The 16,094-nt window shown below is 39.9% G+C and overlaps 1 protein-coding gene across 1 annotated transcript; it reads left to right on the forward strand.

Moving 5' to 3' along the window:
• The first annotated feature begins 14,230 nt into the window (after positions 1 to 14,230).
• On the forward strand, positions 14,231 to 15,653 carry PNSB4 (NDH dependent flow 6). Its single transcript, XM_022036171.2, has 6 exons — positions 14,231 to 14,426; positions 14,587 to 14,631; positions 14,747 to 14,906; positions 15,005 to 15,060; positions 15,200 to 15,271; positions 15,414 to 15,653. The coding sequence occupies exons 1-6, from the start codon at positions 14,343 to 14,345 to the stop codon at positions 15,525 to 15,527; spliced, it is 531 nt and encodes a 176-aa protein (XP_021891863.1). The 5' UTR covers positions 14,231 to 14,342; the 3' UTR covers positions 15,528 to 15,653.
• Positions 15,654 to 16,094: the final 441 nt, after the last annotated feature.

Here is a 16,094-nt window from a genome sequence, read left to right on the forward strand (position 1 = left end):
TTCTTTTGAGTGAATATGTGTTTTAAACTCTTATGGTCAGTATAAATATGAAAGGTCTCTTCATACAAGTAATGACACCAAGTCTTTAAGGCGTGAATAATTGCGGCAAGTTCTAAGTCATGGGTGGGGTAGTTTTTCTTATGACTCTTTAACTATCTGGACCCATAGGATATGACATTCCCATGCTGCATCAGAACACAATCCAACTCTAGGTAGGAGGCATCACTATAAACTGTATATCCATCTGATTCGCCTAGTAAGGCCAGCACAGGTGCAATAGTCAACTGTTTCTTTAGTTCTGAAAAATTTCTTTCACAGTCATTGTTCTACTCAAACTTGACATTTTTCTTTGTGAGTCGAGTCAGAGGAGCAGTTAGACTAGAAAATCATTTTACAAACTTATGGTAATAACTTGCCATCCCCAGAAAGCTACAGATCTCCTTGACCGAGGTTAATTTTTTCTAGATGAGCACTGCTTCAATTTTTTCAGGGTTCACTGACATTCTATGCTTTGATATGGAGTGCCTTGGGAAGGTAGTCTGCTCAAGTCAGAACCCATACTCACTCAACTTTGCATATAATTTCTTTTCTCTGAGAATTTGCAAAACTTGAGTAAGGTGGTGAGTATGTTCATCTCTGCTTTTTGAATAGATCAGGATATCATTGATGAATATAATAACGTTTTGATCCAGAAATTATTTGAAAATCCTATTCATCAAATCCATGAAGATGGTTGGTGCGTTGGTTAGTCCAGACGGCATGACCAGAAATTCATAGTATTCGTACCTAATTCGAAAGACTATTTTGGGAATGTCTTTTGCCTTAATTTTTACCTAATGGTAACCTGAAAGTAGGTATATCTTGGAGAAGACCTAGGCACCCTGCAACTGATCAAAAGGGTCATCGATCCTGGGGAGGAGGTACTTGTTCTTGATCATGACCCTGTTCAGACCTCTGTAGTCGATGCATAACCTCAATGTCCCATCTTCTTTTTTTGCAAATGTGACTCTAGCACTTCAAGGAGAAACACTGTTTCGAATGAACCCACTGTCCTACAATTTCTTGATCTGTTTCCTCAACTTTTCTATTTCTACATGACTCATTCGGTAAGAGAAAACTAAGATTGATTGCGTGCCAGACTGAAGGTCTATGGTGAACTTAACTTTCATGTCCATTAGTGGTCCTAAAGGTTCATCAGGAACACATCCAAAAAGTCTCGAACTACCAGGATCTCTTGAATACAAATTTTCTTTCTTAGGTTTGCTTAGTTAGAGAAAAAAATTGAGTTAAAGCCCTATATAATAAGAAAATTTCTATGAGGGAATAATATTCAAAATCTTTATTAGCCTCTAACTGACTCTACATTAAGAGACTTAATATAATTTTTCTCGTGAAAAAAAAATCCACGGTAGCATGATACGTTGTTAACTAATTCATTCTTAAAAATACGTTAGGGTCCCCTATGTCAATCTTTATCAAGTCCATCATGGGTGAAACTGAGTCCTATGAAAGAAGGGCCAGATGTTTCGGGAAGGGATCAGATGGCCCTATGGTTGTAGTGGATGATACGGTAGAGGCATCAGATTATACTGTGGTAGTACTTGATGGTACTGTAGAGGAGCAGGATCGTACCGAGGTGGCTCGGGATCCTCTCGTTGCAAGGGTGGCTCAAACTATGGTTGTAACGGCCCCGGAAATTAAAAAAAAAATGTATATATATTTATTCTAAGTGCGGAAGCGAAATAAAACAAATTATGATTAACATCCTTTACACAATAGCCAAAATGAATTAAAGTATGAAAGAATAAACTAACTTAAAGGAAATACTATAAAAGAATACTGTAAGGAAAACTAAATAATTCTTTTGCTTCTACTCGTCGTCTTCCTGCAGAACGGGCTCGGAAACCAAATCTTCTTGATTTGAAATGGTTAAGTAATGAATGAGCTACACTAGCCCAGTAAAGATATCACACTATCTCATTGTCACATAAGTAAAGGTTGGTAGAAGACGAAAACGACCAATGGAGCATAATTTATAACAAACTTATTTATCAATAATAAAAATATTTATTGTCCACCTACCTCGGTGAGATTCATGAAAATAATTACATCATAAATATCATAAGATCACGCACACTCTGCAACATAACACATATCATGCTTTTGTATTTCAAGCATCAGACAACAATTTTCCTCTTTATCAGCTTACTAGTATCCATGGGGATCCATAGGGGGTCTCTGCTACACGTGAACCGTTCACATTAATAACTTAATTCCAGGGCCGTCCCCATACCCCATCCGGTATGGGCGCCAAAATACATAAAGTCTCCATACCCCGTCTGATATGAGAGACCACGTTCCTGGTAGGGTTCCCTATGGACCCGATCCGTCTACCATCTCTCAGAATATCTAGTGAGGCTGTAGACATTATCCATTATCAATTCACATGCTTTTTTACCATTTTTCTTAATCTCAATTATCCAATCAAACACAAACACATAAACCAGTAATGGATACCAAATAAGGTAACACAACATTGAGTTCGCAATAATTCAAAGCATAATAAATGAAACCGTGGTTCATGCATATGAAACCATAGAATAAACACATCAGGTACCATACCTGACCAAAACTATATCAGATTCGGGCTCCATTAGCAACCTTAATCAATTATATATATCTATTAATTCATAAAATACCGTTTTATCATTTATTAGGCTTTAATGTCGTGATAGGAAATAGGGTGAGAGATCCTTACTTGTTTCAGAGTCTGAAATCGGGTTCTCACTGCGCCTACGGGCAGCCATAGATTCCCTGAATTTTTTTCCAAAAACTGAAACACACTTCCGGTATCTGCACGTGTCCCCAAAAAACCCCAAATCAGACCCAGGGCCCTTTCGACCAATATCGAAATTCCAGCACGGTGGCTCCGCCGTGCTCCGGCGACGGTGCCGCCGCCCACGGCGGCGATCCGCCTTGGGTTAGCAGTTTTTGGCCAAACTTGCATTGGTTCCTGTGATAAAACACAATTCGGCCAACCTTGCATTGGTTCCTGTGATAAAACACCCCTAGGGCCCTTGGTGGGCCAAAAATTTCCAGAAAACTGAGACTTACCAGTGGCGAAGCTCTCGGGTGCGGCGGCTCCTCCGGTGCGAGTTGCGATTCTTTGTTTTGCTCCGGTCAACCTGTAGAGAAAAGGACGGTGGTCACAGTGGTATAAAAATTACATCGAACGGAAAACAGGAAGGGCCTCATCGGAGGTAAAAATTGAGGAAACCTGCGGCGGCACCGCTGGACTTCGACGGTATTTTTCGGCCAATCGACTGGTGGTTTGTCTCCGATTTGGCCACAGGGAGGTTCGATATTGAAAAACGAGCCAAGGGAAGAACTTTTACCTCGTTTGGCAGCTGGAAAGTCCTCCGGTGCGGCGGCGGGTGGCGGCGGCCGGTTCCTCCGGTGGCTGAGTCGTCTTCTCCGGCGAGGGTTCTAGCGACTAGGGTTTGGGGTTGGGTGTGGATGGAATTATTTATAACCCTCCCCTTTTAATCTGAACTCTCCATCATGATTTAATCTAGGTTGTCCGATCGCGATTAAATTGGAAATAAATCTTGGCCGTCCATCGCGATGCGATCTGGGTCGTCTGCACGCGTGAGATCTGGGCCGTCCATGCGCGCGAGAATGGATATGGGCCGTTTGATCGCGCGCACGCGGATCGCCAACGTGTCTCCGTCCCGCGTGGCTTCCCGCATCAGCGTCCTTGCCACGCGGCGTGTCCTGGGTTGCCGGGGCTGCTGACCGGGCTGCTGCCGTGGCTGCTGACGTGGTACTATTTTTCTAAATTGCGTTTTGACCTTCGGTTTTCGATGTTATTTTCAAAAACACCCCCATAATCTAAATTTTTACCCCTTTTCTCCAAAATCAATTTCAATTAAATCCCAAAAATAATTTTACCCTATTTTATTATTATTATTATTTTTATTTCTATTAATTTAAATTAAATTAAATTAAAACCTTATAAATTAAATATTAAAATAGAATAAAATTAACCGAAAATTCAATAAAATTAAAATAAATAAATAAATAATAAAAATAAAATAAAATACAAATATTTTTTTTTTGGTGCTACAATTCTCCCCCCCTTAAAGAAATTTGGTCTTCCAAATTTGCCTCTTACTCTTGGTCGAACAAATGAGGATACTGGGCTCTAAAATCTGATTCTAGCTCCCAGGTAGCCTCCCTTGGCGAGTGGTTCTGCCACACTACCTTTATAAATAATATTTTCCAGTTGCGGAGTATTCTGCTCTTTCGGTCCATGATATCGACTGAGACTTCCTCATAAGATAAGTCCTCTTGGAGTGGGAGCAGTTCATGAGCCAAGACATGAGAGGGGTTCGGGTTGTACTTACGTAGTATGGATACATGGAACACATTGTGGACCTTGGAAAGCTTTAGAGGCAGTGCTAGTCTGTAGGCGGCAGTACCAATCCTGTCTAAGACTTCATATGGTTCAATAAATCGGGGGTTTAGTTTTTCCCTCCTGCCGAACCTACTAATTCCTTTGAAAGGAGTGACCTTAAGGAACACCCGGTCGCCTTGTTCAAACGCTAAATCTCTCATTCGGGTGTCCGCATAACTCTTCTACCTGCTCTGAGCTGTCTGAATATTCTTTCTGATTTTAACTATTTTAGACGTGGTCTCCTCCACCAACTCCAGACCGAATAATTTTCTGTCACTCACTTCTTCCCAACAAATCGGCGATCTGCATGGGCGCCCATATAACGCCTCATACGGAGCCATGCCAATGCTCGCTTGGTAGCTGTTGTTGTAGGCAAATTCTATCAGGGGTAGATGGTCGTCCCAATGGCCCCCACAGTTAAGGACACAAGCTCGGAGTATATCATCAAGTGTACGGATTGTCTTTTCTGACTGTCCATCAGTCTGAGGATGGAAGGCAGTATTGAGAGACAGCTTTGTTCCCATGGCCTGCTGAAAGCTACTCCAAAACCGAGAAGTGAACCTGGGGTCCCTGTCGGATACCACTGTCACTGGAACTCCATGCAATCTGACTATTTCCCAGATATACATTCTTGCTAACTTGTCTAAGGGATCGGTTATCCTGATGGCTAGGAAGTGGGAAGACTTGGTAAGCCGGTCAATAATTACCCAGATGGCGTCATGTCCTGAACGTGCCTTAGGTAATCCCGTTACGAAGTTTATGGCGATATGTTCCCACTTCCACTCCGGGATCGGTAAGGGCTGGAGTAACCCGCCTGGGCGTTGATACTCTGCCTTGACCTGCTGATATACCAAGCATTTAGATACAAAGTCAACTATGTCCCTCTTCATCCCATTCCACCAAAACCGGGGTCGCATGCTTTGGTACATTTTGGTGTTTCTAGGATGCATGACAAACTTGGAGCTTTAGGACTCTATCATGATGTTTCTCTTTAACTCATTTTTGTTTAGGACACACACCCTGTCCTGAAAACGGAGTAACCCATCGGCAAAAATTCAGAATTCTGAGCTCACTCCCTGTTCTGCATCATTCTTGCGGGCTACCAGGGCGTGGTCGACTGACTGGGCTTCCCTTATTCTTTGTCTTAACTCGGGCTGGACGGTCAGACGACCCAAACATGTGGCTCTCTTCAGGTCTTGAAGCCGAACCTGTTGTGTAGCCCCAATTTGCCTGCGTTCTGAAACCATTAAATGGGCTAAGATACCTGCACTTTTCCTGCTGAGGGCATCTGCCACCATGTTGCCCTTACCCGGATGATACAAGATATCACAATCATAGTCTTTAAGGAGTTCCATCCACCTCTCTGACGCATGTTGAGATCCTTTTGAGTGAATATGTGCTTCAGACTCTTATGATCGGACTAGATCTGGAAGGTCTCTCCGTATAAATAATGGCGCAAAGTTTTCAAGATGTGTATGATTGCGGCAAGTTCCAAGTCATGGGTGGGGTAATTTCTCTCATGATTCTTTAATTGTCTGAACCCATAGGCTATGATCTTCCCATGCTACATCAGGACACAATCCAGGCCTAGATAGAAGGCATCATTATAAATTGTATATCCCCCCGATCCACTCGGTAAAGCCAGTACGGGTGCAGTGGTCAGCCGCTCCTTTAATTCTGAAAAACTTCTCTCACAGTCCTCATTCCACTCAAACTTGGTATTTTTCTTTGTGAGCCAGGTTAAGGGAGCCGTTAGACTAGAGAATCCTTCGACGAACCTGCGATAATAACTTGCCATCCCCAGGAAGCTACAGATCTCCTCAACTGATATCAACTTGTCCCAGCCAAGTACCGCTTCAACCTTTTCAGGATTCACTGATACTCCTTCCTTCGATATAATGTGTCCTAGGAAGGCGGTCTGCTCCAGCCAGAATCCACACTTACTCAACTTTGCATATAGCTTCTTTTTTCTAAGGACCTGCAAAACTTGGGCTAGATGGTGAGCATGCTCTTCTATACTTTTTGAGTAGACCAAGATGTCATCGATGAACAGGATAACAAATTGATCCAAGAATTCTCTGAAGATCCTGTTCATCATATCCATAAAGATGGTCGGGGCGTTGGTTAGCCCAAATGGCATGACCAAGAACTCATAGTGCCCGTACCTGGTTCAAAAGCCGTTTTGGGGATGTCATCTGTTTTTATTTTCACTTGATGGTAACCTGATCGCAGGTCTATTTTGGAGAAAACCTGCGCACCCTGCAGCTGATCGAAGAGGTCGTCAATTTTGGGAATGGGGTATTTGTTCTTGATTGTGACATTGTTCAATCATCTGTAATTAATACACAGTCTCAGCATTCCATCTCCCTTTCTGGCAAACGTGACTCCGGCACCCCAAGGAGACACACTGTGTCTAATAAAATCACTGTCTTACAATTCAGTGATTTATTTTCTCAGCTCTTCCATCTCAACGCGACTAATGCGGTAAGGAGCAATCGAAAAGGGTTGGGTGCCAAATTGTAGGTCTATAGTGAACTCAACTTCCCTGTCCACTGGCAGTCCGGGCAGTTCGTCCGGAAACACATCTGGAAAGTCTCGGACTACCGGAATCTCTTGGATACAAATTTCTTTCTTGGGCTTGCCTAGTTAGAGAAAATAGCAAGATTAAAGTACTTGAAAATTAAGGAAACTTGCCATCAAGGAATAAGTATCAAATAATTTTATTAATTTGTAAATGGCTCCTCATTAGAAGGATTGAATACAATCTTCTTGTTAAAGCAATCTATGATGGCGTGATATGCCGCTAGCCAATCCATCCCTAAAATTACATCAAAATCCCCTGTGTCTAACCTTATTAGGTCTACACTCAGTTTCCTATTTGCTATCTCCACGGCACAAGCCCTGTAGACAACTTCCCCTAATAGTGTTTCACCCCCAGTAGTAGACACAAACAACATTGAATCAAGTTTATCAGGTGATACATTAAGTTTGGATGCAAAAATATATGAAACAAATGAATGCGATGCACCAGTGTCAAATAAAACATGAGCAATATGGTCACAGATAGTGTACATACCCTGTACCACGTCCGGGTTGGCGTCGGCATCCTAGTGGGTGAGGTTGTAAACTCTGCCCTGAAAAGGAGGTCTTCTTTGGTTCTGGTTCCTCGGGCACTCTCTCGCATAGTGCTGGGCACTACCACATATGCGACAGGTGTTATTGAGGCGATAGCATGGTCGGTCCCCGTGATCCCTGTAGCAGTGCTGACAGATCTTGCCACGTGCTGCCCCTAGAGCCTGAGGGGGAGCCTGGATAGCCGGTCTGGGCCTCTTATTTTGTTGGACAGGCGTAGTAGGTGTTGGTATGCGGGGTAGAACTGAGGGTCTGTGACTCCCTGATGACTGGAAAAGGGTGTTGAAACTCTTTTCCACGATATGCGCCTTTGCTAGAACAGCTGAATATGTCTTGAGCTCTAGTACCAACAAATGCTGCTTGATCTCTAGGTGGAGGCCCCACTGGAACCTCCTAGCCTTTCTGCCCTCATCCATCAATGTTTTAGGGGAGTATCGGCCCAGCTCTAGGAATTTACGAGCGTATTCCGACACTGTCATGTTTCCCTATACTAGTTGAACAAACTCTGTCTTTTTTAAATGTCGGATGTGCTCGGGGAGGTACTCAGCATGTAGGAAGTAAGAGTAACCCTCTGCTCAGGAACCACTCCTAAGGTCTTGAAAGCCTTCTCTGTCTCCGCCAACCAGTACTGGGCATCTTCGAAAGAGGACTCCCCTGTAAAAGTGGAAGGGTTTAGTCTCCTGTACCTCTCTACGTAGCCCGAGTTAATCAGAGAAGGAGTTGGGTCCCGTGAAAGAGGGACTGGGCCGGGCTGAGGATAGATTGGGGGGCCCTGTGGTGGCACCTACTGATATAGTGAGGGCACTGGATCATACTGTGGTGGTGCCGAGCAATACTGTGGTTGAGGCATCGGATTATACTGCGGCGGTGGTGCTGGGTGGTACTGTGGAGGAGCAGGCTCTTGCTGGGGTGGCTCGGGATCCGCCCGCTGTAGTGGTGGCTCAAACTGTGGTAGTGGGGGAGGGTCGGGTAATTCCCTTCTCTCCTCTCGACCTTGTTGAGCAGCCATGATCCTTTCAAGCATCTCAAATATTCTGTCAACATCCTCCCGAAGCGAATTATCCTGGGCTGCTCGGTTTAGTGGGGGGTCTCCCTCTCCTCATCTCTCTGCACCTGCATTTCACAAGGGTTGAGTAATAATTCTAAGTTTGGTATTCCTCTAAGTATTATTGTGTAAGGGATGGGTATGAGGAACGCGACTCTGATACAACTGTAACGGCCTCGAAAATTAAAAAGAAATTATATATATATATTCATTCTAAGTACGGAAGTGAAATAAAACAGATTATGATTAACATCCCTTACACAATAACCAAAACGAATTAAAATATGAAAGAATAAACTAACTTAAAGAAAATACTATGAAAGAATACTGTAAGGAAAACTAAATAATTCTTTTGCTTCTACTCGCCGTCTTCCTGCAGAACGGGCTCGGGAACCAAATCCTCCTTATCTGAAATGGTTAAGTAAGGAATGAGCTACACTAGCCCAGTAAAGACATCACACTATCTCACTGTCACATAAGTAAAGGTTGGTAGAAAATGAAAACGACCAATAGAGCATAATTTATAACAAACTTATTTATCAATAATAAAACTCTTTACTGTCCACCTACCTCGGTGAAATTCATGAAAACAATTACATCATAAATATAAGATCACGCACACTCTGCAACATAACACATATCATGCTTTTGTATTTCAATCATCAGGCAACAATTTTTCTCTTTATCAGCCTACTATTAGCCATGGGGATCCATAGGGAGTCCCCGTTACACGTGAACCGTTCACATTAATAACTTAATTCCAGGGCCGTCCCCATACTCCGTCCGGTATGGGTGCCAAAACCATAAACCTCAATATCCCGTCCGGTATGAGGGTGAAACGGGCCATCCCCATACCCAGTCCGGTATTGGCACCAAAACATATAAAGTCTCCATACCCTGTCCGATATGAGAGACCACGTTTCCGGTAGGGTTTCCTATGGACCCGGTCCGTCCACCATCTCCTAGGATATCTAGTGAGGCTGTAGACATTATCCATTATCAATTCACATGCTTTTTTACCATTTTTCTTAATCTCAATTATCCAATCAAACACAAACACGTAAACCAGTAATGGACACCAAACAAGGCAAGACAACATCGGGTTCGCAATAATTTAAAGCATAATAAATGAAACCGTGATTCATACATATGAAGCCATAGAATAAACACATCAGGCACCATACTGCATTCAAAACTGTAAAATAAATCAAACAACACCTGACCGAAAATATATCAGATTCGGGCTCCAGTAGCAACCTTAATCAATTATACATATTTATTAATTCATAAAATACCGTTTTATCATTTATTAGGCTTTAATATCTTGATAGGAAATAGGGTGAGAGATCCTTACTTGTTTCGAAGTCTGAAATCGGATTTTCACTGCGCCTTCGGGCAGTCCCTAGATTCCCTGAATTTTTTCCGAAAACTGAAACACACTTCTGGTACCTGCACGTGTCCCAAAAAAATCCCAAATCAGACCCAGGGCTCTTTCGACTAATATCAGAATTCTGGCACGGCGGCTCCGCCGTGCTTCGGCGTCGGTGCCGCCGCCTCGGGTTGGTCATTTTTGGCCTTATTCGGCCAAACTTGCATTGATTCCTGTGATAAAACACCCCTAGGGCCCTTGGTGGGCCAAAAATTTCCAAAAAATCGAGACTTACCGGCAGTAAAGCTCTCGGGTGCGACGGCTCCTTCGGCGCGAGTTGTGATTGGTGTTTTACTCCGGTCAACCTGTAGAGAAAAGGACGGTGGTCATAGTGGTATAAAAATTACATCGAACGGGAAACGGGAAGGGCCTCATCGGAGGCAAAAACTGAGGAAACCCGCAGCGGCATCGCTGGACTTTGGCGGTGTTTTCTGGCCAATCGACTGGTGGTTTGGCTTCGATTTGGCCACAGGGAGGTTCGACATCGAAAAATGAGCCAAGGGAAGAAATTTTACCTCGTTTGGTGGTCGAAAAGTCCTCCGGTGCAGCGGGGGGTGGCGGTGGCCAGTTCCTCCGGTGGTTGGGTCGTCTTCTCCGGTGAGGGTTCTGGCGGCTAGTGTTTGGGGTTGGGTGTGGATGTGATTATTTATAACTCTCTCCTTTTAATCTGAGCCATCCATCATGATTTAATCTGGACCGTCCGATCACGATTAAATTAGAAATAAATCTGGACCGTCCATCGCGATGCGATCTGGGTTGTCTGTGTGTGATCAAATCTGGACCGTCTGCACGCGTGAGATCTGGATCATCCATGCACACCTTTGATCTGGGCCGTCCGATCGCCCGCACGCGGATTGCCAACGTGTCTCCTTCCTGCGTGGCTTCCTGCGTCAGCGTCCTTGCCACACGGCGTGTCCTGGTTGGCTGGGGCTGCTACCATGGCTGCTGACGTGGCACTATTTTTTTAAGTTGTGTTTTGACCCCCAGTTTTCGATTTTCTTTTCAAAAACACCCTGGAATCTAAATTTTCACCCATTTTCCCCAAAATCAATTTCAATTAAATCCCAAAAATAATATTACCATATTTTATTATTATTATTATTTTTATTTCTATTAAATTAAATTAAATTAAATTAAAATCTTATAAATTAAATATTAAAATAGAATAAAATTAAACGAAAATTCAATAAAATTAAAATAAATAAATAAAATAAAATAAATAAAATATAATTTTTTTTTTGGGTGTTATAATGGTAGCGGATGAGGGTCAGATGGCTCCCTCCTTTCTTCCTGAGATTGTTGGGCAGTGATGAGTCTCTCCAGCATTTTAAATAGTCGGTTAACATCTTCTCGAAACGAACCCTCTCGGGCTGCTCGGTTTAGTAGGGGGTCTTCCTCTCCTTATCTGTCTGTACTTGCATTTTACAAGAAATAGTTGAGTGGTAATTTATTATTTTTGGTGTTTTGTAAGGATTTTGTATAAGGTTTGGTTTCGAGAAATGTGATTTTGATACCAACTATAACGACCCCCGAATTTCAAATGAGACAAATTATAAATTTAATATGGAAGCAAAATAAATAGTTAAGAGTTTACATTCCTTACATAATAACTGAAAATACCAAATAGAGCTTACGGGAATAACCATTCTAAAAAAACAACTAATAACCAAAGAAAATAAATTAAAAGTAAATAAACTGGACATCCTAGTCACAACTCTCTTGTGGATCGGGCTCTGAATTCTGGTCCTCTTGATCTGAAATAGTTAATGAAGAGTGAGCTACACTAATCCAGTAAGAATATTACGCTACTCACCGATATAGAAATAAATATTGGTAGAAATCATAAAAATAACTAATAGAGTTCTTAATTTAAGTAAATTCGTTTATTATAAATAAAATCATTTACCGCATACTTAAGATGACGAGATTTCTGAAAAAATAACCTATAAAGTCAATAACATAATAGATATTATAATTTTATATACAATAAGTTGAAACAACAACCTTCCTTTTTATCAGCTTACTAGTATCCATGGGGTCCATAGAGATGTTCCTACTACGCGTAAACCCTCTTTTTTATATTTTTAATTAACGAGCCGTCTCCATACCTCGTCCAGTATGAGTGCTAAAAGATACCATCTCTCAATACCCCATCTGGTATGAGGGTGAAATGGGTTGTCCCCATACCCCGTCCAGTATAAGCGCCAAAAGATACCATCCCTCAATACGCCGTCCGGTATGAGGGTAAAACGGGTCGTCCCCATACCCCGTCCGGTATGAGCGCCAAAAGATACCATCCCTTAATACTCCGTCCGGTATGAGGGTGAAATAGGCCGTCCCATAGTCTGTCTAATATAAGCGCCAAATTACCAAACTTCGATACCCTGTTCGGTATGAGGCAACGTTTACGGTAGAGTTCCCTATGTACCCGGTCCATCCACCATATCATATGATATCTAGAAAGGCTACCGTTTCATCCATCTGCTTAATCAAATAATTCTCTGTTTACCTTCAATTTAAAAATTTTCAATTCAACCGTAATCACATAAAACAAAAAAAACATGCATCAAGGAATACAATTACATCATCATACCAATTTCAGTGTATTATCATGCATTCAAAAATTATAAAATCAGGCAATCGGTTAATCATAGTAAACAATAGTAAATAATCGATTCCGGCTCCATTAGTAACATGTAATTAATTATGAATATTTTTTAAATTTTACAAAATACCATATTATTTAAAATTAAGCTTCAATTCCATAACATGGAATAGGGTGAGAGATTCTTACTCAAATTGATATCCAAAATGCTAAACTTTTGACTGCGCCTACTGGCAGTCCTCGGATTCTCTAAATTGTCCTTCAGGAACTAAAACGCGCTTCAAGTACCTAGAAATATCCCAAAAAATTCAAAATCAATATTAGGAACCCTTTTTGGCTAATTTTGGATTTCCGGCACGGTGGCGGTTTACCATGTGTCAGTTATTTTCAGCTGTTTTCAGCCGAATTTATATCAATCCCTACGAGAAAATACGTTAAAGGAATTCGGTTGGGCAAAAAAATCGAAAAAATCAAAACTTACCGACGGCGGAATTTTTCGGTGCTGCGGCTCCGCTGACTCATCTTCGTAATTGGATATTTTGCTTCGGTCAACTTGGAGAGAAGGGAATGATGATTATAATTGTGGAAGAATTATGCAGAATGGGAATTAGGAAGGGCCTTATCGGAGACGATTTTTGCATTTTCTCGCAGCGACTATGGTTAAGTTTTGGTGTGAAGAGAGTTATTTATATCCGTCTTCTTTTAATCTGAGTGGTCCAACGCGTTTAATCTGCACATTCCGATCGCGATTAAATAGAGAGTGAATCTAGACCGTTCATCGCGATTTGATCTGGACCGTCCTATCGTGTTTAAATAGAAGTGGATCTGGACCGTTCATTGTATTTAAATCTAACTGTCCGATCACGTTTGGGGAGGAAACGGATCCGAACCGTCCGTACGTGCGGGAATGAATCTAGACCATCCGATTGCGAGCGCGCGGATCCCCAGTGTGGCCTCTCGCGTGACACCACGTCAGCGTCCCTTGCCACTGGCGTGCTTCGCTTCGTTGGGCCTATTGTTAATTTTTTAAATTGCGTTTTAACACCTATTTTTCAAATTTTCTTTCAAAAATATATACAGAACTCAAATTTTCACATTTTTTTTAAAAATTATTGTCAATTTCATCATCCATTTAATTTTATTTATTTTTATATTAAATAAGAATTAAAAAAATTAAAAATTATATAATTTATACACTAATTTTAATAAAATTAAAATTAATAAATCAGGGGTATTATAAAATAATTATGTAAAATTAAAAAACAAAGCATAATTTAAAAAGGATACTTTGAGTTTCTTAAATTCTAGTACCTTTAATATAAACATATATTTAACTTATACAATTAATATTTAGTCGATAATAACACTAAATATGTTTCTGAAATTTGTATCATCAAACAATATGCAAAATAATGAAATTATGAATAAAGCATCATTTAATTAAACATATCTTAATTAGCTAAAAAAAATAACATATACATATAAAGCTTCTCTGAACACATACAGTCCATTTTTACAATTTTAGCCCTATGTTAATCACTGAAAGAAAGAAAGGCATGATCGGCAGTCACCCCCCACGTTAGAACTTTGAATGGACAGAAATTGTTTCCTTATCCTCGTTTTCCCTCCCAGATAACCAAGAACCAAATCAAACAAAACCCACAAGGGAAAACCAATGGCCGAAGCTGTCATGAGCTTCTCCATCATCAAACCAGTTCATACCACCAAATTGGAAATCCATCCTTCTTCATCCATATCGGTAATACATTATATCCTTGTTTGAATTTTTAGTTATAATTTACAACGTTATGTATATATAATCAACTTTATTCAAATTCTCTTATATTTCAACGCGAACTTCGTTACTGTCAGTTGATACTTATCTAAATGATTATGAATTTCGTATATAAATATTGCAGCTTAGGCAAGGCACAAGTGTAAAGCTGTATCGTTGTTGGTTAAGTGTGAGTATGGGATTTTATTATCGATGTATAGACTTTTTTTCGTTAATTATGGCTAATTTTCTTGTGGTAAATTAAGGTATAATTAGAGATGATATAATATGTTGTATAATTATAGAGTGAAGGAAAGAAGGTGGAAAGGGGTTGTTTCTGTAAAGTGAATGCTTTGCCAGATTTGCATTTAATGGCAGTTCTGGTTCAGCAACTTGAAGGCCAAAGAGACATCATAACCAACAAGTCTATTTGGCATCTCAGTGACCAAGCCATTAAGAATGTTTGTGAGTACAACTTCACATACACCACATATATATACATATACACACACATATACGCAGGCTTGTATAGATATAAATACATGTGATCTCTCTGTTTGCAGATACTTTCTACATCATGTTCACTTGTTGGGGATGCATGTTCTTTGGTTCCACTAAAGTAAGACTATTTTTCAATTAATTTGGCCATTCATATATTGAGTTTCTCTTTTATTTATGTAAATATATATATATATATATATATATATATTGTTGCGTGCTTATATAGACCGTAACATTTCATAATAAACGTGATCCAGGATCCATATTATGACTCAGAAGCTTATAGGAAAGATGGAGGAGATGGTACTGGACACTGGGTATATGACAAGGTATTTTTTTTTTTTTTTTCTTCTATAAAAATTAAATTTTAAAGGACATACATACATATATATACATATACATATACATATACATATATAATTGAATGAGAAGGTTGATAATTAGATATGAAAATGTAAATGGTGGGTGCAGCAAGAGGACATTGAAGAATCTGCAAGGGCAGAGTTATGGCGAGAGGAGCTGATAGAGGAGATTGAACAGAAGGTTGGTGGGTTGCGAGAGCTGGAAGAAGCTGGCCGGAAGTAGTAACTAAATTACATGCCTTTATTTTATTTGAATTAATGCCTCTCCTCAATTGTGCAAATCTCCAGCATTATTAGTTGTATGTATGTATGTGTGTGTATATATATATATATATATATGTTTACTCAACCTATTTTCTGTCCATATGATAGCTTTTATTAATTTAAAATTATAGCCATTTCTTATAAATGATTAATTAATCAATTTATTAAATTTAAATTTAGTTAACGTTATTTTTTGAATATTTAATAACTTGTTATGTTACTCTTAAGAGTTAAATTTAAAAGTTTTATTCTATTTATTTTGTTAAAATATTGATCGGATTAGAATGAAATTTACTTCGTCTTTGTTGACCAAAATTTTATAATCCATTAATTTTGATAGACAATACAAATTTATTTTCTATTAACGATATTTTATGATTTGTTGAAATAACATAAAAAAAATTTAACAAGACTCAAAAATATTATTAAAATTATTATTATTTTTAAAAACATATACATCATATTTTTACAGAAATTAAACTTGTTATATTTTTTAAATAACATACGTACATTAAATTTTTTTATG

This window comes from Carica papaya, chromosome 9, assembly GCF_054855325.1.
Source record: "Carica papaya isolate Zhongbai chromosome 9, ASM5485532v1, whole genome shotgun sequence".
NCBI classification, from domain to species: Eukaryota; Viridiplantae; Streptophyta; class Magnoliopsida; order Brassicales; family Caricaceae; genus Carica; species Carica papaya.